General features: G+C 41.2%; 1 protein-coding gene across 1 annotated transcript in view; it reads left to right on the top strand.

The window, feature by feature from the left end:
* sfswap (splicing factor SWAP) overlaps nt 1-27,389 on the top strand; it is a 31,668-nt gene extending 4,279 nt beyond the window's left edge. The window contains exons 5-19 of the mRNA XM_058064165.1: nt 2,060-2,285; nt 2,383-2,483; nt 3,282-3,432; nt 6,171-6,429; nt 7,019-7,177; nt 7,306-7,399; nt 10,905-10,956; nt 11,437-11,540; nt 11,611-11,779; nt 14,080-14,276; nt 18,353-18,729; nt 18,874-19,002; nt 20,605-20,742; nt 21,017-21,089; nt 26,878-27,389. Coding sequence (XP_057920148.1) covers nt 2,060-2,285; nt 2,383-2,483; nt 3,282-3,432; nt 6,171-6,429; nt 7,019-7,177; nt 7,306-7,399; nt 10,905-10,956; nt 11,437-11,540; nt 11,611-11,779; nt 14,080-14,276; nt 18,353-18,729; nt 18,874-19,002; nt 20,605-20,742; nt 21,017-21,089; nt 26,878-26,943 — 2,295 coding nt within the window. The 3' untranslated portion in view covers nt 26,944-27,389. The remainder of the gene's footprint in view (nt 1-2,059; nt 2,286-2,382; nt 2,484-3,281; nt 3,433-6,170; nt 6,430-7,018; nt 7,178-7,305; nt 7,400-10,904; nt 10,957-11,436; nt 11,541-11,610; nt 11,780-14,079; nt 14,277-18,352; nt 18,730-18,873; nt 19,003-20,604; nt 20,743-21,016; nt 21,090-26,877) is intronic.
* Nucleotides 27,390-27,635: the final 246 nt, after the last annotated feature.

Raw genomic sequence — 27,635 nt, 5'->3', positions numbered from 1 at the left:
CCAGGTGACGACCTGTGAGGCGTCTTTGTCTTAAACTACACACTCAGATATTTGTCTTCTTGCACAGTTGTGCATCGTTTTTTTCTGTCCTTGTTAGACCTAGTTTGTGCTGCGCTCTGAAGGGAGTAGTTAACAGCATGGTAAGAGATTTTAGTTTTAGTTTAGATTTTTAGATGGGTTTTCTAATAATCTAGTAGCCTTATAAAATGATGAACTTGGATTAGCAGCCATACCAGGAGATTGATGCAGACGACTGACAGTTGTTGATAGTAGCCTCTATGCAAAAATGTAGATCGTTCTTTGAAAATCATCTGATTAATTTTAATTGTTTGTGAAATGCATGAAAATTTGTTTTTTTTGGAAAACAAAGAAATTCGAAAGTGATCCCAAACTTTTGAGCGGTAGTGAAGCTACAGCACAATTCTTTATATATTGAATGTTTCCATAGTTAGAGCATAGAATGTTTATGACTTCCTAAATATGATTTTTGACATTAGAGCACTCTATACATGAAGTAACACCCCTGTCACTTTTACGCTTGTATGACCCAATATAGTAGACATAATGTCATATAGACGCTCAGATGTTTCCATTGGGAAAGTTATTGTTGGGGCATAATACAAAATATATATATATAACAACCAACAGAAATTCACAGGGAAGTGTTGGGAAGTTAAGGGTGGGACCATCTGGTTTCGACATCACTTGCTCCTGATGAAAATTGTAAAACAAAAACAAATACCCCAGCATTTTGAAAACAGCATTAGCATTATATGGATAGTCCTGCATGTGAGCTCATATTAATAACGCTGTTCATTCTAGTTGAAATCGGTGTTGTGTTGCCATGCTACTTTGATGCCCTGCCACCAACACATTTCCACAAACCACTTGTGTGTTTTCCAATGGATATTTTGGGACTAACCAATCATCTACCCCACAAGGTTTCTTCTTTTGTGTGTATGCATTATGCCTATCTCCTGATTATAACACCCCTGTGAATACACAGAAGCATTATGCATATCATTTCTTTATGGACAAATGATGAGCCAGGAGTTGTGGAAGAACTCGTCTCACCAGGTTGTTGTAAAGTTTGGCTGCTTTAAAGTGTTATTGCTGCTTCAACTCATACATTTTATTCAGATCATCATTCATTATCATAAATGATATTCAACAAATACTCCACGCTGGAAAAGCTATCGGGTGGATTGTAAATATCTTTGCAAACTACATAATGAATGTTGTTAATGATGATTACATTGAAGTTCGGTATTGTCCTTGGGTTTTGTCTTGGAGGCGATATCTATCGCCAGTGCTTCCAGGTAAGATTTTCTGTTGTGAGTATGTGTTGCATAAATATTATGCACACATTTCCTGTCGCGCAAAAATAGAAATAAAATATAATAGACAATTAGCGTTTGACCCTGTCATCTTTTTGGCAGGTGTCTTTTAAGGAGGTAATATTTATTCCAACTTTCATCCCGATGACATGTGTGTGTCGGGTCAGCACGTCCCCTCTACTGTCTAGGTAATGACAATGATTAATCATTGAAAGCACACAAGGGGAACAATAATGAATTAATGATGGACCATTTTATGTTCCACTGATCCCCCCCCAAATGTTTCCAGAATTTATGTGATCAAAATGAGCATTGGATTGCTTTGCATAGAAAAAGTCTCAGAAATAGAAGTACTTGTACTTGGCATTAAGCGTTGCTGTTGTTGACACGTTGACCCCAACTGTGTTATCCTTGACCAGACCAGACCATCACCTCATCATCATTCAGTTTCCAGGGGTCTGTGTGGTGTGTGTTTTTTTTTTAGTTATAATATCATATTCAATTTCATTATTTATGCTATGTATGGTTTACATCAACTTAATTCTGAACAAGGTAGAGCGTAAAATTAAGCGTGAAATCAAATTACAGATCGTGAGGCACGCTTTACTCTAAAGCTCAGGTGTCCAAATCTAAATAAAAAAGTCTTGTGAAATAGCTTTGTCGTTTTTCAGAAAGATATATTATGTTTTGTTTGTTTTTGTTTGTTTCTTTTTTTTTTTTAGCCGGCAACCATCAAGACTCATAACATCATCGAGCGGACAGCCAACTTTGTCTGTCAGCAGGGTGCTCAGTTTGAGATCGTGCTGAAAGCCAAGCAGGCTCGTAACTCTCAGTTTGACTTTCTTCGTTTTGACCATTATCTGAATCCTTATTACAAACACATCCTGAAGGCCATGAAGGAAGGTCGGTACAATCTGGCCTCGTCTGACAAACAAGAGCAGCCAGAAGGTGAGTTTATAGTCTTACGTTCTGTCAACCCACATCTAATGCAGAATCACATTTTGGACAAATCTCCCCCCCCCTCCTTTTTTTTTTTTTGCTGTAGAATCTCATTCTGATGAGTCGGATGACGATGGAGATGGCAGCTACCTTCACCCCAGCCTGTTTGCACCTAAAAAGTGCTCACGTTTGGAGGAGCTGATGAAGGTAACCAAGTGTGTGAAGTGTTAATTGATTGAATTAGTGTTTTAGCCTGGAAAACAACTTTTACAGTAGCGATGTGCCCAGCTGATCTAAGAATAAATGCTTTAAGGAACGGTATGTTCAAGTCGCCATCATGGCGCCTTAAACAGCATCTACAGTATAAGCAGTTGTATCAGTGGCATCATTAGGCCTATTTTAGGGGGACTTCTATGTTCTAAATATTCTAAATAATATTCTAAATGTTCTTAAGTCCCCCTAAATAATTTGATATTTTTTATTTTTTATCGATTTTATTTTTTTTGCAAAAAAAATATCTGACAAATTTCATATAATAGGGCAAAAGCAGGCTATTAGGCAAGCCAATAAGCAGGCTAATACTAGCCTACTACTACTACTACTAGTAGTAGTATCAGAAGAAGAATGATGATGATAGTAATAATAATAGGCTAATTAATAATATAATAATGATTATTATATCATTGATCAGAATGGTTGCAGAGCTTGAGCAGCGGTTTTGCAGTGTAGATTGTGTGTACTTGGGTACATTTAATGGTGGCCTAAAACAATTGAGTATCTCTACTAAATCTGTCCAAAAGTGGGAAAGTTATATCCCGGTTCTTGTTTATTTGTTTTTTTGATTTTTTTGAATGTCTACTACATTCATTCATATCTTGTGCTTCTCCAGGGGGCTAAGCCCCCCCGTCCACAGAACCAAGTGACGCCCCTGAGTGGTATTGATAGCCCAGACAAACGTTTGAATACAAAGGTCACATCTTGACTATTTCACTGACCCTTTCCCAGCCGCTTCGAGTGATGGACCCGGACCATCCCCTTGCGGCACTGGTTCGAAAAGCCAAGGAGGAAAGAAACGGCTTGGCCGCAATATCAACCGGCCCCGAGGAAGCATCAGATCCCGCAGCATCCAGTGCAACTGCCCAGTACACAGCTGACCGTGAGTGTTTATTTGTTCATTGAACACACTCCGAACCTTATTAAACCTCATTATCGAATAGTTTGGCATCGTTTAACATGGTAATACTACATTCTAACATTTCCAGGTCACAAAAGTGGAAAAAGCATAGAAGGTTCACTTAAATGTTCTTGAACTGTGTTGTGTTGATGTTTTTGTGTGTCTGGAAGAAATTAATTCGTCCTGATCTTTTGGAATGACTTAATGAGGAACACCAAAATTCCACATACAATAGCAAGTACAATATTAGGGCTTTTACTAGGGGGTGAGTATTAAATTATGAGGCAAAAATTTGCAAGTTATGTGACTCAAGTCGTCATGTTCCAGTCATAAAGTTTTAATATTACAAGAATACATCATTCACACATCAACCGCTTTCCATGAGATCAATACTGTATAACTTACTGCTATACTCGTATCTCTGCATGTACATTGTGAATGGTCTTGCACAACACGGCCGTCGGTCCAGCCTGACCCGTGAGTGTTAACTTGTTCATTATTGCAATTTATTCTTCCGTGATGCAGTTATGGAGAGAGCCCTTTTGACCCGCTCTTCGCTTCAGCACCGGGGCTGTTGATGTTTTTAAATTGGCACCCGATGACCTTAGCATTTAACACCACTGATGTGCATTTGCCATCCAGGTTGCAATGCTTGGCTTGTTTGAAAACAAGAACATCTGCATTTATGTTAGTTGTGGTCTTGAGTGGTAAAAGTGCATTTTGTTATTGTGGGAAATACTGAGAGGAAAGCCTTTATAACAGTATGTACCAATCCTTTTATTATCGCTTTGTCGATTTAACGTAAGGAAAAAACAAAATTCGACTCACAAAGATGCTCAAAGGTGAGCTCATGCAGAAAAGCAATGATGCCATCGACCCTCAATTTCGCCGTCCATTCACACCGCTGTGATGTTATCCCTATTTGGCTTAAAGCACTCAGGGATTTTTAAGATCAAGTGTAATGTCTCAACTGCTTTTATCATCTTCAGTTGTTTTGAATTATGGAACACGGACAGCAATGCTTTGCATTCTAATGCAAATTATAAGGGAGCTTCTAATCAATTGAACAGTCAATTGTACGATATCTATTTCAGTCATCTGACCGTAAAGGTCTTAATTTTACCAACAGCACACATTTTTAATGGCAGCTTGCAGTGTTTGCTTTCCATTTTCCTGATTAAAGAAAATTGGATTTCCCATTAAAGTTAACTAGTTCAGTGACTAATGTTGCCATCCCCTCATTGACGCTGACCATTTAGGTTTCGGCGATTTTGCCGGATAGCTGCCTTGTCCTGCTCCTTTGGAAAAAAGTGTTTGAAATATAATGAATAATATGTGATGAGTCATAGTTCCTGACTTGTTTGATACAAAGTGAGTTCTTGTAACAGACATGTTATTGCTAAGTGTGACACTGACCAATAAAGCGCCTCAGCAACAGTGAAAACATCACAGCCTCGTAAAGAACACCTTTACTTTGCTCTTGAGGTCCGAGCACAAGCAGTGTACTGATGTGTTACTCTCAGGAGAGCAATTAGAATGCTGCTGCTCACGCGGCGGCCTCGCCGTGATTACGCCCAGCACCATTTACATGCTCTCCACCCAACAGCCGTAAATTTCAGCCCGGGCTCCAGTTTGATTCAAATTCTGATTGATTGACGTGTAAAATGCAGGGGGTAGTGTCAGCGCTGAAATGACGCAAATCTTGCTGGAGGTCAACATAGTGCGTCAAAGCTTTCTGAGCCAAGTCTCCAAAGTGGAGCCTCGAAAGATTATTTTCAAAACAAAATTTCTGGGAAAATGTGGATTTAAAAATATACACCAAATGTTAGGGTAATTGGATTTACATGATTTCGGTTTTGGCTTGGTTACGTTGTGGTTAGTCGGATCTCCTGGAACAGATTAATGACGCTAACCAAGGTTCCACTGTATTCAGTCCTAGTTTTCAAAAATCCAAATGAATCACATTTAGGCTATTCTAGAGTGGATTCTGTTCCAGTTGTACATGGATTTCCATTGTGTCTATTGGATGTTTCCTTGAGTCAACAGTGATGAGCAGTGATGGGAATAATGCCGTTACTAACGCTGTTACTTTTTTCAGTAACGGGTAATCGAACTAATTACTTTTACTGTCAGCATAACGCCCACAGAAACACCTGTCAACTGCAATAAATGCAAACCTCTGTAATGGTACCGTTTTTGCTGTTAGGGGGGCAGTAGTTACTTTTGCTGGTAACTAGTTACTTTTGTACTGGAGTAACTCAGTAACTCGGTTACTTTTTTGAGAAGAAACTAGTAACTATAACTAATTACTTTTTTAAAGTAACATGCCCAACACTGGTGATGAGATGGTTCAAATGGTAGTACTTGGTAGTACGCAAAAAGGCATCGCTGCTGCCCACAGAGCCCACAAGTAGAAAAAATAATTTGCTCCACTATTCACATTTGCATTCTTTTATGTTTATAGCATGACACTTCAAATGAATGAATTGAGTTGTGTGTATTCATTGACCGTTCCGGTTGTCTTAGAATATGTTTTGCCTCTCATCTGAGCAGACATCATCAGTTCATGCTCAAAGATTATATATCTAGGACACCTCTAGTCTTGTGTGTGTTCTTTTCATTCTGCCACATGCATCCAAGTAGCACAACTCCTTGCCATGCGTACAAGTGAAGCATTTATAGATGATACGTCATGCAATCATGTTCGTATCTGTTTACAGCAAATGCGTCGGCCATGTACTATGGCTACTACATGCTTCCTGATGGAACATACTGCATGGCCCCACCTCCCCCAGGAGTAGATGCAAGCGCCTACTACAGCAGCGTGGCCTCGTCGGGGATGACCCTCACGTCTTCTTCGGGAGCTTTTCCACAGTCGGGGACATCCTCCCTCATTGAAAATATGGCCATGGTGCCGCCAGCTGCTGACCCTTCTCAAGTCCCCACGTCTGTTGCACCTGTTACCATTGCAGAGATGAGGTATGAAGTACTTGGTTACATTGCATACATATAGAAGTAGGGCTGTCAAAAATAACGCATTCACGGTGGTAACTAAATGTCAAGGGAAGTTTTTCTGCCGGCTTCAAAATAGACAATACCGTTTCCTTGAGAATAATGAGAGGCACAATTTAGTGAAACTTTTGTGGAAGGAGACGGATCAATACAACCTGAACAAGCGGCTTCTTGAGAAAATGACCATGTTTGACAGGAAAAGATGTTGCTATATAGGATGTGCATTGCTACTGTGTTGGGCAAATACATTTTCAGACGTGTTGTATTTGAACGTTTCAGTTCATTTGCAGCTGTTGATATATCCAAATATAATTGTTTCCCATCGTTTCTTTGTGTTCATGCAATGCAGTAAAATTGAGCATTTTTAAGGCATAATTGGAAACTGATGAATCATAAAAAATGTATGTGAAAACTGACTAATCTGATTCAAAATTTGCTCCCTGCTAACACTGGTATGATATAACAGTATATGTCTAAATTGAGTCTTGAGACCCAGACAAGGATGCGGGTCACTAATGGCTTTAACTTGTTGAACATCTTTCAATTCTCCTGAAAGCAATTACAGAGCTGGAGCTCAAGTCGCCACCATGGCAGCAGCACCAGCTATAATCCCCCCACCGCTGGATGTCCAGGCTGTCATAGACAAGCTGGCGGAATACGTTGTCAGGAATGGTTTGAAATTTGAATCCAGCGTCCGTGCCAAGAATGATCCGCGGTGAGTGTTCTTACAACGAGTAACAAACTATATATACGTTTTTAGCTTTTCCCCCTCGAGATCATGTAGGAGCAATTCATCTTGTTAAGGAGCGTAATCCTCATACAGCATATGCTCTTCCACTCTAGGTTTGACTTTCTGCAGCCTTGGAATCAGTACAACTCCTATTATGAGTATAAGAAGAATTACTTCATGCAGAAAGAAGGAAAAAGCTTGGCAGAGGTATTATTAGCACTATATGTTTGACTGCTTTTATTTAATGCTATTAGCATTCAGCTTTATTAACCACTGAATGCTGCCACTCTTTAACAGATGCATACAAATGGTGTCATGTGTTTTTTCCCCCTAGAATTTACAAGCATAACTAATGAGAATATAAGGCATTCAGAAGGCTGATTGAAAGACACCGGTCACTAGGTGTCAGTAATATTACTCTGTCTAAAAAAAGTATGAATTTGGGGCAAAATTCATCCACACAAACCAGTGCATTGGGTGCAAACAGTACCTCTCACCTCACATATTTATGCTTGGCATACCAATTAAATGGCTGCTATGAGAGAGAGCTGTGTTGACAGTTGCCATCATCAAGATGACATAAATGCTTCAGATTAAAAAAATTAAAAACGCCTAACTGAAAGTGCACGACAAATCACAACGCCGGTTTATTATGTAGGGAATCCGTTATGAATTCCAATCATTGAAACAACCTGTCGACAAAATCTACATGTGCTGCATTTGCCAGTGGACACACACACTTATCAGACAAAGAGCAGACATATCCTTCTGCACACTTTCCTGACAGTACACCAGCCCAGGTGGCCTGACATTTACCGTTGTGTGCCTGAAAGCACCTTCAGTTGAGCTGCCCATCTCTCACCAGCATTAAAATTCCAGTATCCCACCAACAAGCCGCAGTGGAGACCTGACCTCTCTCTATGACCACACACACACTCAAAGCTACAAGCAGGTATTGTGTATAGCAGACATAATAGAATATAGAACGCTTAGTCATACTTCTAAGTCATACTTTGCACCCGCTAGCAACCTCTCCATTCACCAGACCTCAGGCAATTTATCTCAAGTGTAGATTAAATCTTTTTCTTTTTTTTTTTTTTACATTTTAAATCTAAATGCATCAGGTTTGTGTGGGAAGCTTTCTTAGCTGGTGTTGCAACATCCCTGCTAACCCGTACCCATATGCATTCGATGGTAAGCTGACCACACGGCAGGCCTCTCTGCTCTGAATCTTCTCCAAGATGAGCATTTCGAAAAGGAGATGCGGTCCATTTCAAGTGCTGTCGTCATCGTGTTTTTGCGGACTATAAGTTGCTCTGCAGTGTACGTTGCGTCAGTCGAAAAATACACCACCAAGAAGGGGAAAAAATATATATCGCACTGTAGTATATGTTACATTTACTGCTATTTATCATCACCCCTAACATTACTCTATCATTAAATATACAAGAAGATGAAGCCAGAGGGGAGGGGCGATGCTTACACCAACAAGGAGACAAATTAAAGCCCCGAGTACATGGACAGTTTAATAACACTTGTACACAACACAACATGGCGCCTTTTAAGCACTTTAGGCAAAATGAATACATGACACATACTACTGTGTTGTGTCCATGCAAGCTATTTTCTTCAAGCCACTTGTCATTCAGTCGGTACACCGCATAGGACGCACTGTAACCCTTTACTCAACACTTATCTGCTCATCCCTCCAAGGCAAATAATGACCTCCCCCTGCCGTTAATTCTCTCACCTTGCCGTGTTCATTATGATCATGCTAATTTTGCAGTTTTTCCATTTTAAGAGGGGGGGAGGGTGGGGTGAAGAAAGTTTTCTATAGAGCAATTTACTTTTTGATGAATCCAATTCATTAGCTTGTCAGAGTGTGATCCATTATGGCAAATCTCAGGATGGAGCTGCTCTGCTATTCTGTCCCCAATACAAGCTTTTGATGTGTGCATTATGAAAAATTGCCCTTCTCAGACAGTGCTGTATCATATGTGTTATAGCAAATGGTTGAAACATGTTTTTATTTGCACTGGTGTTCATTTATTGTGGTAGAGTTATCCTAAAATCTGCTCTGACTTTCAGTAAAACTAGTAAAAAAAAAAAAAACCAAAAAACCTGCCCTACTTAAGGTGAAACTTTTGCATTTTAATAAACTGTAGACGAAAAAAACAGCAACAGATACCATGTAGGACACTGTGGCAACAACTTAGGATGCAAGTGGAAGCCTTGAAAAACACCCAGTTAAAAATACATATTTTCAAGGCAGATGCTGATGCACTGACTTGAAGATAGCTCTTACTACTTGGGGTTAGTCAAACACAATCTGGGAGGCTAATTTATTGGCTGCTGGAATATTGTTGGAATAGGAAAGAAGAATTCCCATTTGGAGCAGGCTGTGTTAAAGGAGCTTTAGATACTATACGGGATTTCGGTTTTTGTTGTACTGCTGTAAAAGACTTTACCGGGATGTTAAAATGCGATATTGGTTCCTAGCAGTATTATTGATTTTTAGCACCGCAACATACTTGCCTGTTCAGTATGTCTGGAATTTTTTCCAAGTCTGGCGTTTGAATTTTAAATACAGTGGAACCTTGATTAGTGTCATTCATTCGTCACAGAAGGTCAGACTCTAACCGAAGTGTACTCTAACCGAAGTGTACTCTAACCGAAGTGTACTCTAACCGAAGTGTACTCTAACCGAATACATTTTTCCCATAAGAAATGATTCATATCCAATTAATCCTTTGCAGGAAGCCAAAAACACTCTCTTCAATGCAATCGTAATTTATTGATTTGTTGGTCCGTAGAATTAACAAGCAGCACAGTGACGGGCAACTACTGCTGTAGCTAAGGAGCCTACTATCCAATGTCCAATTGCCTTTATCAGCAATGGTAATAAAGTGCTTGACGATGTTGGTATATTGGATAGTGTTGTGATGTTCGCGAACGAACTGGTTCTTTTGAACGGCTCATTAACATGAATGATGGGAACCGACTCGCAGCTGGGAACCGTTACGTGTTCAAGTCATGGTTTACACACACATACACAGAATTTGTACATGGGTAATTCAAAACAGTGACGTCACTGTCAAAGCAGAGTGTTATAGCACCACATTGTGGAATATTTACAATTAATCCATATCAGACTTTAAAATGTTATAATCAGTATTTCAGAATAATAATTTCAAAGTCATATTGGTGGGATGACTAAATTCATTCCTCCTAATGATTATTTCCAAGATAAAATGAGTTAAGGCCAGGCTGGCTTCTTAATAAATATAAAAATGAGCCAGTTTTTTGTTACGGCTCTTTGAAAGGAACGGCTCACCATAAAGAGCCAAAAATCCCATCTCTAATATTGGATACTGATAAGAAAGCCAATATTGAGAATCTCCAGACGTGGCCTCTAAAACTGATTTTCCATCTTTTAAAATAAGTTTTTGCTTTCTGCTCTATCCAGTAGTTTGTTTCTATTCATGGTTGAGTAAAACCTCTCAATTACATTTTACTGATACTCGTTTACAAATGGAGCAGTTAGAGAGTCATCGTAAAAGTGAAGGCGGACCATTTTGGAAGTATAAACTTGCTTAGTACCATCTGTCTCTTGTCACATTCTTCTTTATTATGTTCAAAAAGTGTGTGTATGTAGGGGGGGCAATGAATATGTTTTGTGTGTGACTCTTGTGTTGTCATTTCTCTTATTTAGATGGGCAAGCTTCAGTCAGATGAGTCTGGCAGTGAATCCAAAATGAGCAAAGGTATTTCTCCTCTCCCTTCTGCCATTCCTGCTTGGGTAAATACTCCCCCACCCCCCCTCCCTCTTCCAATAGTATGGGAGTCAGGTGGTATTCACACTAGCTATTTCTGTTAGCACTATCGGACTGGAAATGTCTGGCGTCGGCCCAAATCCCTAAGATAGATGCACACGTTTGCAAATGAAGACGGTCTTTCACAGATAGCGTTAACAAGTGACAGGCCACAGGAGGCTAGAGCATTTATTCTTGACTGGTGGATCGCAGAGTTTTCAGTGGGCTGCAGATCTTGGCCTGGGCAAAAAAAAAAAAAATGTAACGACCGTGATTGTACCTCTTGTCTGTAAAATTCATTTGCATGTTCATGAATAGCTGGTGGTGTTGGTCCAGCCCAAGTAACTTCACTTTGTCGTTGTCTCTTGTGCTGGTTCCATTTTTAAGCTACACTGATGGATATTTTTGTTGTCTGTCTCTGTGCTGTTGTAGCCTCCTTTGCCCCAATCTGTTTTGCCATCAAAGCGAAGGAGAATGACTTGCTGCCGCTGGAGAAAAATCGAGTGAAGCTGGATGACGACTCGGATGAGGACAAGGTTTGAAATGTAATCCTTAACGTCATGTGGTTGAAATGGTTTTTCCTCAACATATGAGCATGGTTTGCAGCTGCTGGAAGGCGAGGGTCTGGAAGCTGTGGTCGGTGCTGCCGCTATTGCCGCCGCCGCTGCTGCCGCCGCCGCCGCTGCCATCGTGGTCATCAAGGAGCCACCAACCATTAGTGCTCCTGAGGTGAAGAGACCGTGTCTCAGCTTGGAAGAGCTGGAGGCCAAACAAGGTAACAGCCAAAACAAACTTCTATTTATTCAGGTTTTTTTTACGTTTATTATTGTCCCATTGGGCCATTTCTGTTTTTACTTTCATGTTTACATTTCTGCTGGAAAAAATATCCTTTGGGATAAAAACAAGTTGAGATAAAAACCAGTTAAAAATAATTACACCATACTGTTGCTTTTTCCAGAGGAGAAAAGAAGAAAAATAAACAAGACGCTGAGTAGAAACTGAATAGTTTATTCCTTTCATAAAATACTTGTTTTAAAAATGTGGATGTGTTGGCAAAACATATTATAGTAAAATGAAAGTTTTGCAATAAGATTTAGATTCTTGCAGGGGTTATTTTAGTGGCAAATTCACCATCTCACCTTATTTGCATGTATTTTAAGGTGCTCCATGTTGGCTTTCAAACTGATATCTTAGTTTGTACAGCACTTCTTTACCGATACTGATGCAGGCAGCAGCTCCACCCTATAAATGGTGCTAATGAACACATTATGCTTCTTTTAATGGATGCATTTTGCCAATTAAACACTATTTGTGGGGAATAATACAAATCCTGCAATAAGCAGTGATACCTCAGTAGTACTCGGCATTACTATTTAGGTGGAGCAGCACAATGCGCAAACACTTAATAATAATAATAATCAAGCAATAATCGGGAATTGTATATTTACAATCTGAAGACATAAACTAAATAATTCCAGGCTGCGGCCATACTAAGCTTGTTGCTTTGTGGAGCATGATACAGGTCGATGAGGAAAAAGAAAATGTTATGCCAATATTGTCCAATAATATTATATACATTATTCCTAGGAAGTAGCCATCTTGGAAGTTATTCTTCTCAATTAGCCTCAAGCCATTATAATGATTTGCAAATCCATAAAAAGATTATGGAGATTATTGAAAAAGTGTTAGCCAATTGATTCTTGTTCCAACGTTGGCATCCACATTCAGTTCCGGCTAAAGCTGTCTGATGGATGTCTGAGCCTGCAGCAGTCCAGTCAGCTTCTCCAAATAATGTTTTAACGTCAAGCCTCTGATCCGTGAGCTGGTCAATCGCTGAATTTTGTTATCCCAGAAATGCACTCAAGATAACCCCTCACTTTGTTCTCTTGCATGTCACATATTTACATATTTAACTAGGCTGATTAATTATTTTTAAACAGTTTAATTAAGTAAAGAGGGGAAGAGCTATCTGGATCATAAAGACGGTTGCTAACTGGAGCCCGGAAAGACAAACACTTCAGACGGACAGTTCAGACAAATGTGCTACTTTTCACCATCAAGGGAGCTGACAGGCGCACTTAAGGTTCAACGTACGAGTCTCAAAGCATCGCGGTCCCTTTCCGGGGCTGACCGACCGCCAGAGAAAGAGGCTTGAAAAGCCTAATAAATAGCTGATTGAATTTGCTTGGCTGTGTGGTAAAGTGGCTGTCGGTCAGCGAGCCTAACTTGATCAGATTGCAGGAGAATCAGTGGCGGGCAGCTGAATGCTAATCTGTATCGATGGGCTGGAAAAGCGCCACGTGCACTTAAAGTGGTTTCCAGTAATAACTACTCCAGTTCTTTACTTTGTACATGTGACGTTTACATGCACTAAATTAATGGGATTCCTCAAATAAATCAGGTTCTTCCATTCTCACTTGTGTATGTGAAGCCCCTGTACTATTTTTAATTGGACTGTTGGCCACACTGGAAGAAGTTTGTATACCACTGGCAATTTTTTTGTAGCTCATTTCCTAACTGTATCCCTAATAGTTGCATAACATGAAGCTTTTCACATGGTCTTCATACCTCTCTCTCTTATCTGGTTCTGGTGCTTTCTCAGCTCGTTCACGTTCCTTCCACCCGTTTCTGTCACTCCGTCTCTTTTCTTCATCTCTCAGAGCTGTGAATTTATTCCACCCCCATTGTCATGCAGATTTCTCCTCGCCTCTTCCCATATACCCCTGACTTGGATTTATGTCATCTTCAGATTTCTGCCGCCACAAACGCAGTTTGGCTTATCATTAAGTGCAGGAAATGGCAAACTGTAAGCATCGACTTTTGTTTGATCTGACAGCAAGCAGAAAATAAATCCCACCATCCTTTCCTCGTCAAATTTTTGTAATTTCTTTCATTTTTGTATTTTACCTTCTTATTTTAAACACTCCGCAATCCTGCTGCTGCTCATTAGCCATCTCGTATGGCAAGGTAGCACAAAACGTAGAGCTTATTTATTTTCAAGCTCCAAGAAATGTGTTGAGCAGCAGTAAGAAAACAAAAAGCCTCAAATGTAACTGTCCTATTTGTTCATCCCAGCCAAACAGAAACTGGAGGATCGTCTCGCCGCTGCAGCCAGGGAGAAGCTGGCGCAGGCATCCAAAGAGTCCAAGGAGAAACAGCTGCAGGCGGAGAGGAAGAGGAAGGCAGCGCTGTTCCTCCAAACTCTCCGCAGCCCATTAGCGGGGGAGCTGGGGGCCAAGAGAACTGAACTCGACGTATCTACGCGGCTTGAGGTAGATAAATGTTTGATAAAGGAGCTTCTGTAATTGTCATTGTGTTCATGTTCCTACATAATTTAACTGGACCATTAACCTACTCACCCTTGCTGAAATCACAGTTAAGCAGTTCCTACAGGGGCAAAATTGTTGGCACCCGAACAAGACACTGACACCATCTTGTTGGATGAGGCCTGTTTTGTTCCTGGGGGGTTGCACGGAAATGCAGTTGGTACATCAGGACTTTGGAGCTGCACAATATGCAATATTGCTTTACATACTATACTATATATAGTATAGTACACAAAGCTGTCTTTAATTTACTTTGGAAGTAAAGTAAACTATGGGGTGGGGATAGACCGATATGGATTTTTTGACAAAAAAAAAAAAAAATGACAATGATAACAAATATTACAGGTCTCAAGTTTAAACAAACATTTATTGAAATGTAAACACACATTCAAGTAAACACGTTCAAGTAAAAAAAAGTGTTTGGTGCTTTTAATTATTCAAGTGATGACTATGAAATAGAATAAAACAAATATTTTAACTTAAATATGAATAAAACAACACCTACTGTACGCATAATTAAAACAACTGAGGTATTGCACACAGTAACAAACACACACACACACCAGCTGAGCAGACGTGACTGAAAAACTTTGCTACCGCTAGATTGATAACGGCAAACGGCTCAAAACACGTTTTCACGAAATACTGACCCAATTCAGTACTATATATAAAACATTTCTCTCATCATTAAAGTTCGTGTTGTGCACGCTAAAGACCTCTGATAGCAGACACGGTTGCTCCAATCCACTCTGTGTGTGTGTGCGCGTGCTCTTTAACCCTTAAACTAAGTTGAACTGTTAGAGGCTAATTAAAAGTTTAAAACTTACCCTTGTTGTGGGTAATGTTGCTTTCACCACTCGCAGTGCGGGATGGGTACCGCGTCTGCGTGTGCTGCAGGGTCTTCCGGCAACACAAAGCGGCCCATGGATGCCTGTCTGTAAATCAGGGGTCAGCAACCCGCGGCTCCAGAGCCGCATGTGGCTCTCCAGCCTCTTTGTTGCGGCTCCCTTTGCAATGCTTGAATATTTTTTAGCACCCGTGTGGTGAAAATGAGTTTATGAGTTTACAAAAATCCAACTTTGTGTGAGACCATGAATGCATCCTGACTGAGTTCTGACTGGTGACTGAATGAGCAGACAGGATGCTATCCAGTTCTCTCTGACAGGTTAACATGAAGGGAAATGAGTAATACTTTGAGTTATTTGAGTTATTAATTATTATTAATGAGTTATTTGACGATTCTAAAAAATAAATTAGAGCTCATTTAAAAACAAAAGTTTATCTCCAGTACTAGCAAGAGTACTCCAACTCGTCTTTTTTTTTCCCTCCAATGTTGTTTTAAACATACAACGTTTTGCGGCTCCAGGCTATTTTTCTTTAGTGGGCAAGTGGGTGAAATGGCTCTTTTCATAGTAAAGGTTGCCGACCCCTGCTGTAAATCATGCCGTGGAAGACACGTGGCACGGCCCGATATATCGGTCGATCCTTACTATGGAGTCATCACTGGCAGAGGCAAAAAAAATGTGGAAAAAAAAAATGTAAGAAATATCTTTCGACCAATACTTCATATATCATTAATCAATACACCGTTTATGTGATAAGAGAATGCCACCAATATACTCCTAATCTTTTAGTTGCCTCTTCCTCCACCGTTCCCATCTTCTAGTGCCTGCTACTTATCGTTCCTCTTGCTGATATTGAAACTTAAGTATATCTTGCCAGTCTGTGTAGGGGAAAAGATTCCCATAAGTCAGACCTAATTTTAAACAAGCCTTGCTTTGCTTCCCCATCATTTCATTATCTCTGCCCTAGCCCCCGACTGCCGATAGTGCTCCAGCCGAAAGGTGTGATAAATATTCCTCTCCTGACTTCCTTGACTGTTTTTTAAATAACTATTGATTGTCCCATGCACCCGTACTCCACTTTGCAGACGTTGCCGCTTTATCTGATTTGCCCTCCTGCTTTTGTCCGTGTTCTTCGTCATCCCTTCTGTTTGCATCCCTCACTTGCCCTTGTTTATGTTTCACCCATCTCTTACAGGGTTTGCCTTGGAAGGGATTGGGTTGAATATGATCTTGTTATGTTTGTGGGCCAATTCATAACCGATGTTGTCTTAAGGAAGTTTCCATAAGGAACAGGTTCATGTAAGCAAAAGGAAAAAGTCCCTCTGAGGAAGAAGTGTTACTCAGCTACACAATTAAGGGTTTAAAAAAATGTAAAGGTCTTATATTCACTTGACACGAGTATCCACATTTTAAATTATTTAATTTAATATGGCTTTTAAACATCATAGCTGTCTATGAATATTGATCTCAGTTTTAAACTGTGTGCATTCAAAAAAATAAGCATATAATGCAACAAAAACAAAGGTGTTCAATTCAAGTTATTTTCATTGTTGTATTGGCAGCAGTGTTGTATTGGGGCTAGAAAAAAATGAATGTATTGTATTGTATTTCAAGTAAATAAAAAATGCAAAAGAAGTTTCATCACAGCAGTATTTCAAGTCAAAAGTGCAAAAAAAAAGTACAAAAGGGTCCCCTGTCTCTCACCTTTCATATATGGACATTTTGGCGAGACAAAAAACATTTATTCCAGAGGTAAACCATAACGGGGGTGATTTGAATGTTAGATTACCGAGAGCCTCCATGATGGACGGACATACTTCACTGAACCTGTCGAGAAGAAAATCAATAAACGGTGGTATTGTGCCCATCCCTATTTTCTGGTTGGTTCTTTTTTTTTTTTTTTATTACTTTTTTCCGCCTTAGTTGTTGTGCTTGGCTCAGGAATCCCAGTGAGAATGAGGCTTTACGTCTGCATCGGACACTTGGGTTTTAGGCCACTCGCCGGCCGAGGCGGACGCAATCAGTGGAAATACGTTTACATCAGCATGAAATTAAACTGAAAAGTAGTAGTAGCAGTAGTGCTCCACTGATTGCACTTCTAAAATGGGATGGCCTCAATAGCAACTCAAGCTTCAACCCGGAAAGATGAAATCTGACCTCACAAGATTTCGGGTCATGTTTAATCCACTGATGGACTCGGGCTATCTTTTTCAGCGTGCATCCAGCAGCAGACCAAACTAATGTGAGCCGACGGGGCAGCATCGGGTTAATTAGAGACACCAACCAACTTCATTGTTTTGTCTTGCAAACAATGGTTTTCAATCAGAGCAACAGCAGCTTCAGGGGGGGAAGCGTGGAGTAATATTTTGCAAAGGTTTTTTTTTTTTTTTGAGTGGCTAAACCATGGCTGACAGTGTCCATGCTATTTTGTTGCTATTCATGGAGCACATTGCAGTTACATATTTCACCTCCGATACTGTATTGCAGCCTTGTGTATCGGCCGATACTGATACCAGCACACATCATACGTACTTTTGTTGCTTATTTTGTATTGTGTAGATGTTTGAAAAAGCTTGATCGAGTCGTATTACTCAGAGAGCAGTAGTCAAAACAAAACACGCAGCGGCATGGAAAGGTGTGAGAGTATAGTCATAAGATTTCTACAAGGTTGGTTGGTGTGTTAGTGTCTTTATTCATGCTTGAACGATGCTGGTGCCCGCAGCTCATACAGTGGTTTGTACAGATAAATAAATCTGCTCACTAGGGTGGGCAGGACAGAAAATACTTGAGAATCACCCTGTTTTTTTGCTGTTCTGTTTATACAGACTTAACTGCTTGTGTTCACTTTATAGTGCACTGCAAGGCACAACAAAGACACAATAGCCCCACCGAGTAAAGAAGTTACAGACACTGTTTGTAACCGTTCCCTACCCAGCCGGCCGTTTACGTCTCTTGCATCTTTCTAAATGGATGGCCCAGTTATTGATCGCTTACTGTGAGATAAGGCATTTGGGAATTCCTTTACTCTCACTGACGTCAAATTGACAAAGAGACCGTTGTATTTAATCAATGACTGGGCCTTTTGTGTCTTTCGAATAATGACTAAGTGCAAGCGGGGCACTGAATTGAAAAATAGAATTCCCTTGCTGAATTTTCATGCTTCCATTCTGTTTCTAGATGCAAGAGGCCCTTTCTCTTCTGTCTGAACTGCCGCCCTCGCAAACGTCCTCTGCAACACCTGCGTATCGTCAGGATGAAAGACCTCACAAGGAGAGCCGGGGAAGCCATCGCGGCAGGGAGGCCCCCTCGTCTTCGTCGTCGTCGCACAACTCTACCTCCAGAAGCGCTGACAAAAAAGACAGATACCGGGACAGCGATCGAGAGAGACGCCGAGACAGAGAGAGGGAGAGAGAGAAGGACAGGGATAGAGACAGGGAAAGGGAAAAGGACAAAAAGAAGAAAAAACACAAGAGAAGATCTAGATCTAGATCTACTTCAAGGCCAAAGAGCAGACATTCGCTTCCCAGTGCCTACAAGAGATCACACCGATCCCGGTAAGACTTGACTCCTTCCAACTTAACTGCATTGACTCTGGACCATTTGAACCCTGTTGGACTTTTCCAGCCATTCAATTCCACCCTTCAGTTTAAAGTCCTGTGCTTTGTTTCCTGAGCTCTGCCTTGTCCTCTTCTGACAAGGTCCCGTTCATATTCCCCGGCAAGAAGAGGCAGGGATGGTCCGTCATCAGAAAGGCGACATGTCAAAGAGCGCGACCCTCATCATCACAGTAGCCGCTCCGGTCTGCCCAGGGAACATTCCGCATCCAGGTGAGGCTCCCTGCAAACACTGACTTTTTTTTTGAAGGTCTCATATTATACTTATTTGTCAGCAATTTTAAGTAAAGTCTCCCACACAAAATCTAGCCTTGATGATGGAATTTAGACCCTTTAAAAAGTGCTTTTAGTAAGCCCTACTGGGAACATTCCGTTCTGTGTTGACACGTTTTAATGCTAATGAGGTGTTTGTTCACACCTGTCTCTGACAGTGTGCGTCTCAGGAAGTGCTGTTATACACTTTATCCACTTTTTACATATTCTTTCTACTGGAACTCTGCACTAGTGTAATGTAATAAATACCATATATTGCATTCGACAACGTAACATTCAGGAGTAGGACAGGATGATACAAACAATAGCAATAGCTCCTGGCTTTAAGATGTGTAGCAAAGCCTATTTGTATTTTTTAAAGTGTACACATAGTGGGCTCATACTAGGTGATGAAACGCTGCACGGGCTATGCAATGACACGACACTCACCTTGCATTTATAGCAGTCACGGTGCATCAATTGTAAGAGGAAATTACCTTCATGCTAAAGTCAGTAGGAGCAATCAATTGTTTATTTGCAGCCTCGGGTGTGGAGACAGTGATACACTTCTGTTACCGCCTTGTAAGCCTGATAATCAACGTAACATTCTATTTTGGCTTCCCAGCAGAGCGAAGACGCGTAACTGGTACCGGTTATTTTAACATGACAGGCTGCAGTAAAGTTTCGTTTGGCTTTTTTAAAGTCATCAGTCTGGGGGGGGGGAATGAATAGGAACCGTTTGGAAAAGTGTAGGCAATTTAAAGTAATCGGGAAGGTAATTGTACAAGGGTTATGTTTGTCGCATTGATTGTAGCGCACTGGCGTGCACCGCTACCGGCGCAGAGTACAAAGTCCTGCGCAAGTCTTGAGGCCGCCATTAAAACACCACAACAACAACAAGTAGGAAGACAGAGTGCGCGTTTTCAATGATGGATGTGCTGCTCATTGCTAATTAGTGTTTGCTTCTGAACTAATGAACGTGGTTATGCTCACTTCATCAATTAAAGCAGCCGTCAGTCACAAGTGCGACTAAATATAGTCGCTTGTACAATCCCCAATTTATCGGACACAGGAAATTGAGCCATCCGCTCGTGTCAACAACCTCCCAAATATCCACTCATTTAAAACCAATAACAGACAGTGCTGCTTGTGAAGTATTTATAGACTTACGCCCCTCTCGCCTGGCAATGTCGGGCAACTTCCTGCTTTCTGTAGAGTGAGAAGCCCTGTCATGACGAGCAGATGTCCTCGATGAAATGTTAATGTATTTTCATGTCAGGGTTTTACAGAAATAACAGCGATATGTGACAGACTGCTAACGTTACAGCGTGTGCCTTATACATTGTGGCGTGTAATGCGCTTTAGTCGACACGCTAACAAGACACTGATGGAAACTGGAACTGACAGTTTTTCCCGAGCATTAATTTAAAAAGCAGGGCTCTGCTGAATACAAAAGCCCCGCTGTCTCTCCTCATCCGCCATCCCAGATGAATTATTGCTGTCTGAATTCAAAATGTTTAAGATCCCTCTGTTTGCCACTTTTTTTTTTTATATATCTCGCAGGTCCCCCCTTGCCAAAAGGCAGAGCTCCTTGTCCTCGGTTGCCAAGAAAATGGCAGGTTCTTCTCTTTCACCTTACCCGTCACCCAATAGAGCCTTGTCCCATTCATCAAGCCCCGCCTCCAGCCTGGCCCAGTCCAGGTAAGCCGAAAGTTTTCAAATACAATTTTGAATTCTTCCACTGGAGAAGCCAGTGCTTATCCTTTACAAACCCTTTGGTAAGGTTTTTTTCTTCTCTTTCTACTCCTTGCCTCTTCCTTTGACTGCTCCACATTCCGGTTTTGCTTTAAACATTTTAAAACACATCATGCATATTGCATAACGTCTCCCGTTATCGTGATTGGTTTCCTTCTTTTTCTCCCCGCAATGCTTTTGCTCTTGTCTAACGATGCTTTCCTCTCCTTACACTCTGCAGGGGTGTTTCTCAGGAGAAAGAAGAGCCAGTGGCCTCTTCCATAGTATCCGCTGTTCAGTCCAAAATAACTCAGGTATCGTGTCTTGATTGTATACTGCCCGTGCAATTGTGTAATGTTTTCCGTGTTACCGATGTTTGTTTATGTCAGGTTTAAACCCCGACACTTGTAGAAAAACACTGCCTGTACAAAGGAAGACGCAGAGAGATGAGTTTCTTTTTACTTGCAAGGAGAGTGATCAGGAACCGTTCAGTAACAATTCGCCACCTCACTCTGAAGCAGTTCCTGCCCTCTTGCCTTTTTATTGAAGGAAGGCCCTGTACAATCAAATAGCTGAGGGAAGGGGGGTTTAATCATTCTAGTTAAAACCAGTTTCTTTGCACAACATGTTATCCATATGTGTAGATATCTCATCCTTGGCATGTGATTCTCCGGACACACACACACATACCCTTTGAGGTCATATCTACTTCTGACCCGTGCCTATGTCCCCTGAGGGTGTTAAAACTATCTGCTAAGGAATGTTCTGTCATGTTCTGTTTTCCCTTAATCATGATGTACACCACAAGTGCAGGCGTCACAGCATTAATCTTACATTGTTATGTGAGTGATATGAAACACATGTACAGCGTTAATCTTACTTTGTTATGTGAGTGATACGAAATGTTTGTAGGTCATAAGAAAAATAGGTCATAAGAATATAGTAAAAATAGGATAACTTTATGTACAATTCAGGGCTCTACGTTAAAAACAAAAATTACTTGCCCATGGGGAATCCTTAAGGTGAGAACTACTTGCCCGAACTTGCCCCATGTAAAATGAAAAGACTGCCATAATGATATCATATATCAATATATGCTGATAATTCATCAGATAATAGTACTGATGCATTGTATTTGGAGGAATGTCTGAAAATTTGTGGAGATGTATGTTAACATGGCAAGCCATGCTACCTTACACATGGTAGTCGTAGTAAGCAGTGATATTTATTTAAGTTGTGCACCTCAATGAAACATTTGACACATTTGTGTACTAGTAAAGTGTTTTTAGAAAGAAATGCTCAGAAAAAATGCTCAATGGTCAAACAATAATTTGTGAAGCAAAGGTGAGAAAAATACACAGAGAAATGAAACCGCTAGGTTTTGTAGCTTGTGCAAAATCAGCACTTGGTATTGGATCTAATCGGTGGCGTTTCATTGTGACCACTTCAAATTGTCACAGCAATGTGATTCACTCACCTGTGCCATCATTTGATTTGCTGCCGCTAATAAAATACTTGTTTAGGAGGCACTGTTTCATCACTTTTTGGTGTTTTCCTTCAGAAGTTGTTGAAGAATTAGACGATGTTGGCAGGGACGCCATGATAGATGTTTTCCTAGTAAAACGATCGCTGATTGGTTGATCGCGAACAAGAACGGGTGTGGGTAAAACGCGGATTGTGGATTACGGACCGCGGTCTAAATAAACGATTCTGATTGGTCCATTTCAAGATTTGCAAGGATTGGTTTGCAAATTACCACCGGAATTACGCAGTCCGTGTTTTACCAACACCCAACAAGAACCGCTTTAAAAAAAACTCTTGGCAGTACGGCATGCTAAAGTGCACTTGCCCGACGGGAATATTAATGATTGGATTTACTTGCCCGAATTTTGTTTTAACTTGCCCCGGGCCATCGGTACAACGTTATTGTCGAGCCCTGCAATTATTCCAACAGTTTACACCAGCGCTTCTCAAATAGTGGGGCAGGGCCCCCCTGGGGGTAGCGATGAACTGTCCGGGGAGGGGTCATACTCTTCATACAATTTGACTCTTGAATAGAAAGTAATCGAGTACCACTGGTTTACATCAACAAGTAGACCAAAGTGACTGAAGTCCAGGCTCTTACTGGTGGATGGTGGCTCTGTATTCATTTAGTGCTTTTCATGTCATGTTGTCGTAGTTTTAAACAATACACAATAAGATCAATTAGATCCCGATCATGTACGTTTGTTTTGCTAATGCTATTTGATCCATTGTCATCTTCAGCCATGGTCACATTGACACAAGCTGTCCTCGGCTTTAGCTTGTAGTTCAAAGCACAAAAAAACAACCCGAGACGACTCGTTAGTTGGGACACTTGTATGCTAAGGGACTAAATGACAAAAAATACCGTCAGTGCTCCAGTAACTTCTCACTTTTATCCTAATCCGTGACAACTCAACTCCCAGCCAAGATCCACATAACTTTGGTCTTGATGCAAGAGCTCTCTGCCAGGGCATTGAAGCTAAATTTGCCATTCAAAATACCCTTTTTTGTCCATTTCTCCTCAATATTTGCGGCTCCCAGGCAACGGGAAAGTGCCATTCAAGGAAACTTATGCTAACACATCAACTTTGTCGGCACTAATTCATACGCTTTTATAGTTAAGAAGGGAAAAATGTTCCCTGTGAGGTTAATAAAGGTTTTGGGATGGTGACAAGTTGGCCCAGGAAAAAAATGTTTTTTGACCTTGGACTGTACTAAAACTAATACAAATTCAATTTATTATCCATTTTGGTCAACAAGCGACGGCGGCTCAGCCAGGAAAGAAAGCGAAACAGAGATTTAGGACAGTCCACACTTGGTTTGATTAAATCCGATGGCTCTAAGCTTCACATTAAAGCGGGATCACCTATAGATTGTGTTTCACCGGGGCATTGCTTTTATTGGGAAGGAAAAGAGGAGCATTTGCTAAAGAAGTGAATTTGGAATTACGTTGTAGCTCAGAGCGGTTAGAACAAAGAGGTACAAAATCCATCTTTGGAACTGTAATTTCTGGAGACTAACTGGCCTGAAATGTGACTGGGTGGTATAGTGCTTGTACTACTGTCTACAAGCAAACACATTAGTCACTATAATCCCACACTCACTCACCCAAATATACTGCGACCTTGGTCAACATTCTCTCCGCTCCACCCAGTTTAACATTACAGTGTCAAATTTATGGCCGTCATCAAGCTGCTTTCCATAATGTGATGCACCAGCACGTACTGTTCCTGGAAGAAAAATGTATTGTAATGATTTGTGAAAAGCTTTAAACTGGAATGCTTAAGGATGGGGAAAGGATAGCTGCTCACTGAGATGTTTATGTCGCTGCTCGTGTGTCTCAGCTCCAAGTTTCAAGTAATGACTGACCAGTTATAGAAGCACACATCGTAGACCCGCTGATGGATACAAAACATCTCTCCTCCCGCTTGTATCACAGCACGCCTCCCGACATCCTGCTGTTTCTCTGCAGAGTGAAGATAGTCGCAGCCACTTATTACGACTTAAAACCCCCCTTCCGTGATGTTTTACAAACACACCCTGAATAATTCAACAGCTTCTAATAGCCTTGTTGCTAGTCGACTCATCTCGTCTCGTCATTGTCATCGTGTCTGCTTTTGTTCCTTGCTCATCTTCACCGTGGTCGACTTGTTTCATATGCAGCGTGATGGATCCATTACACAGTGTTAGTAACTTACATACCTGCAATCCTGCACTTTTTCTTGGATCAGAAAGATGCTGAGAGCTGAGATAGACGAGTTTTGTTAAGGTGTTGGAGCTTTGACGGGGTTTTAAAGACAATTGGAAGCAATTGGACTGTTGCCTTTGGCAAGTCAGTCTTGAAAAGTGATGATAAATCCAGTATCTCTACTACGAGAAACACAAATATATTTAAGGGGTCACTAAGTGGTAAAAAAAAAAAATTACAAATTCCAAAGCCAGGTTCCTTTGAGAAGGCAAATCAACACACAGGCATGTGTTTTATTTGGTCTTATGTCTGCTATATTGGGTACTAAGAGTGTAATGGTGACTATAGGGGTGTTATTTCATGGCTAGAGGGCTCTCATGTTAAAAACTGTATTTAGAAGGTTATAAACAGCTTTTCTAGGCCAACTACAAACATGCTACATTCATGATAAAGGAATCCTACTTCACGGAAATTCACTGGTCTGGTCTGAAGCCAATTAACCACAATTAGCGAGGGATTGGTGTACACACACAATGAAGATGATTCAAGTCCCTGGCCGGAATCTGTCTATAGTGTCTGAAAACTCTAAAATAGCCACTATCTATCCATTCTTCACAGAGACCAATTCATTAATCCGTAGATGCTTTGCTTGGCCACTCAATTCCGGGCGAACGGACTACTTTGGTAGGCGCAAACAGAGCCATAATTCCAGCAGTATTTTTTGTCAAAAACCGAATCCTACGAAAACCAGAGGTACCACAGCACTTCTCATCATAATAGTTGCGTGCAACTTCACCATTATTGCCTTTCTTTTTTTGGCATCCATTTTGACTCGAGTAGAACGTTCCAAATAGGCCCCCATCGAAGGGTAATGTTGGATCCCTCGCGATCAAGTAAACGGAATCTCTCTGTAGCTGTCTTAATTGAGTCCTCACCAAAAAGTCCGACCTATTTTTGAGGAAATCCACAGGGTGCTCATTTCAAGTTCAAGCATTTCGTTCTGTTAGAGATCTTCTCGGTAATAAACTTTAGTTGCTTGATGTTTCAGTTACAGGAAAGTTACAGGAAAAAGTCAATCTGAGCGAGTGACTGTGGTAATGAGTCAAACTCAAAATCAACGCACAAATCTTTCTTTGTGGATCCAAATGGTAGAGGAGCTGCAGACCAAAAAAAAAAGGTTTGAAACAGGACACAAGTGTCAAGGTGGCGCTAGCTGCAGGCACAGGTGAAGAGATAATCAAAAGGCAGAATACGCAATGAAAAATTCACAGACTGCAAGCGGGTCTTTATGGCAGACTGACAGCGGCTGGTGGCCTGACTCATGCACACCTTGACACCCCTGACTGTGGAGGAAGTGTGTGTGACTGCAGGCTTCGTGCAAACAGAACGTCATCGCAGACGTGTGTGTGTGTGTGTGTGTGTGTGTGTGTGTGTGCGTGTGCGCGCGTGTGGTGTACATTTGCAGTCACCGGGGGCCACTGAAATGGCCTTTTGAGTGATGTGATATGACAGTTCCACCTCCTCTGTGATTACAGCTGTTAATTTGTCTCATCTGTCAGCAGAGCTCACGGGTGGGTATTTGTCCATGTGCAAACGAATCACGCCCGGGATGCGAGCTAGAGCGTCCCCGGAGGACGGGCAAAGGAAAGTCCAAACTAAAGACGTTCTTTGGTATCAATCTATTGAACGGGATATAGAAATGTTTGCCTCCAAAGGAAGGCAGGAAGTGCATTCCAAAAGAAGCAGATAGGTTCTCTTACCATGTAGCAGCTGTGAAAATATGCCTCTCCCTGGTGTGCAAAGTGCTTTACACGCTTGTAACTTGAGCGCGTCTGCCCTTTCCGATGGCCCGACTTCTTATTAAGGGAGTTTGTGCAGAGTCCGGCGAATACCAGAAAGCGGGACAACCAAGGACATCCAAACCCGGAGGACTATACGAGGAGCTGGGGACATGAGTGTGGTTCTGTCTCCATCATTGGTGGGGATAAATTGGTGTTGGCTGGGAAGGCCTGGTTGCCATTCAGTCGTGCTGGGACAGAAACAGACGTAGCGATTGATTAGTAGCGCAGTGGTACTTCATTTTTGGTTATGAATTAATTCCAGAAGGAAATAATGTTTCAGACACTTAAGGCACGGCAAGGCAAGTTTATTTATGGAGCACCATTCGTACACAAGGTTATTCAAAGTGCTTTACAGCAAAGAAGGGTAAAAGCATTCTAAAACCGATACTTATAATTCCATAAAGTAAACAAAAACAAATAAAAAAATAAAGAGTGCAGATTGGCGTCTGCGCCATTCCCAAGTATCCCTGATAGACATTCCAAGACAACTTCATCATGGGAACAGTTTCCCTCATTGAGCCTCATTTCTTTGTGTCGATCTATCTTTAGGATCTGATGGCCAAAGTGCGTGCCATGCTCGCCTCCTCGAAGACCTTCCAGCCTCCCACTTCCTGAAGACTCCTCGGCCGTCGACTAACCAGCAGCCAACTCCAATTTCACGGAGAATCCTTGGCCTGAGTTTTATCTGGTTACTTTTATTTTTTTTGTAATTGTCCATCATGATTTGAGAATCTGCAGATTCGGAATGACATCAGAGTTTAAGATGAACTATCTTAATTTGGCTGCCTTAGCTGACTGGTTCGCTTTGTTCATGTATCACATTTGCTTTCATGCTTTAACGACACTTTCCCTTGTCTTGTCAGGAACATATCCGCAGATCTTGATGTTCCTTCTGTGAAGGATTGTTGATCATTTCCGTCACTCTCTATTTGCTATTTCACTCAAGCACCTCACCTCGCCCGTTCTATATGGGATCTTTTCATTTTGGACTCCCCTCAGCTCCAGTCTGACCCTGTTTTCTGTTCCCCATCCAAGCTGTTAATAAAGTTCAATTAATGATCTATTTGTCGAATGTTCCTGCTGGAATGGCCTAGTGTGAGTACCACTGCCCATCAAACCTAAATCCCAACTACTGTATTAACTGCGATGTTCCTGATACCCCCCCGTATCATCCAATCTGTTCATAGTCGGACATCCTCAGGGTGTTTGCGTCTGAAACCTGTGACCCAGTGGGCAGTTAAACCGGGGTGCAGAAATCATTCCCAGACTTCTCCCCGACGACCGCAGGCAAGCTCATAAAAGATTAA

This window comes from Doryrhamphus excisus, chromosome 2 (assembly GCF_030265055.1).
Source record: "Doryrhamphus excisus isolate RoL2022-K1 chromosome 2, RoL_Dexc_1.0, whole genome shotgun sequence".
Classification (NCBI taxonomy): Eukaryota; Metazoa; Chordata; class Actinopteri; order Syngnathiformes; family Syngnathidae; genus Doryrhamphus; species Doryrhamphus excisus.
This window is presented reverse-complemented; position numbering and strand designations above follow the sequence as displayed.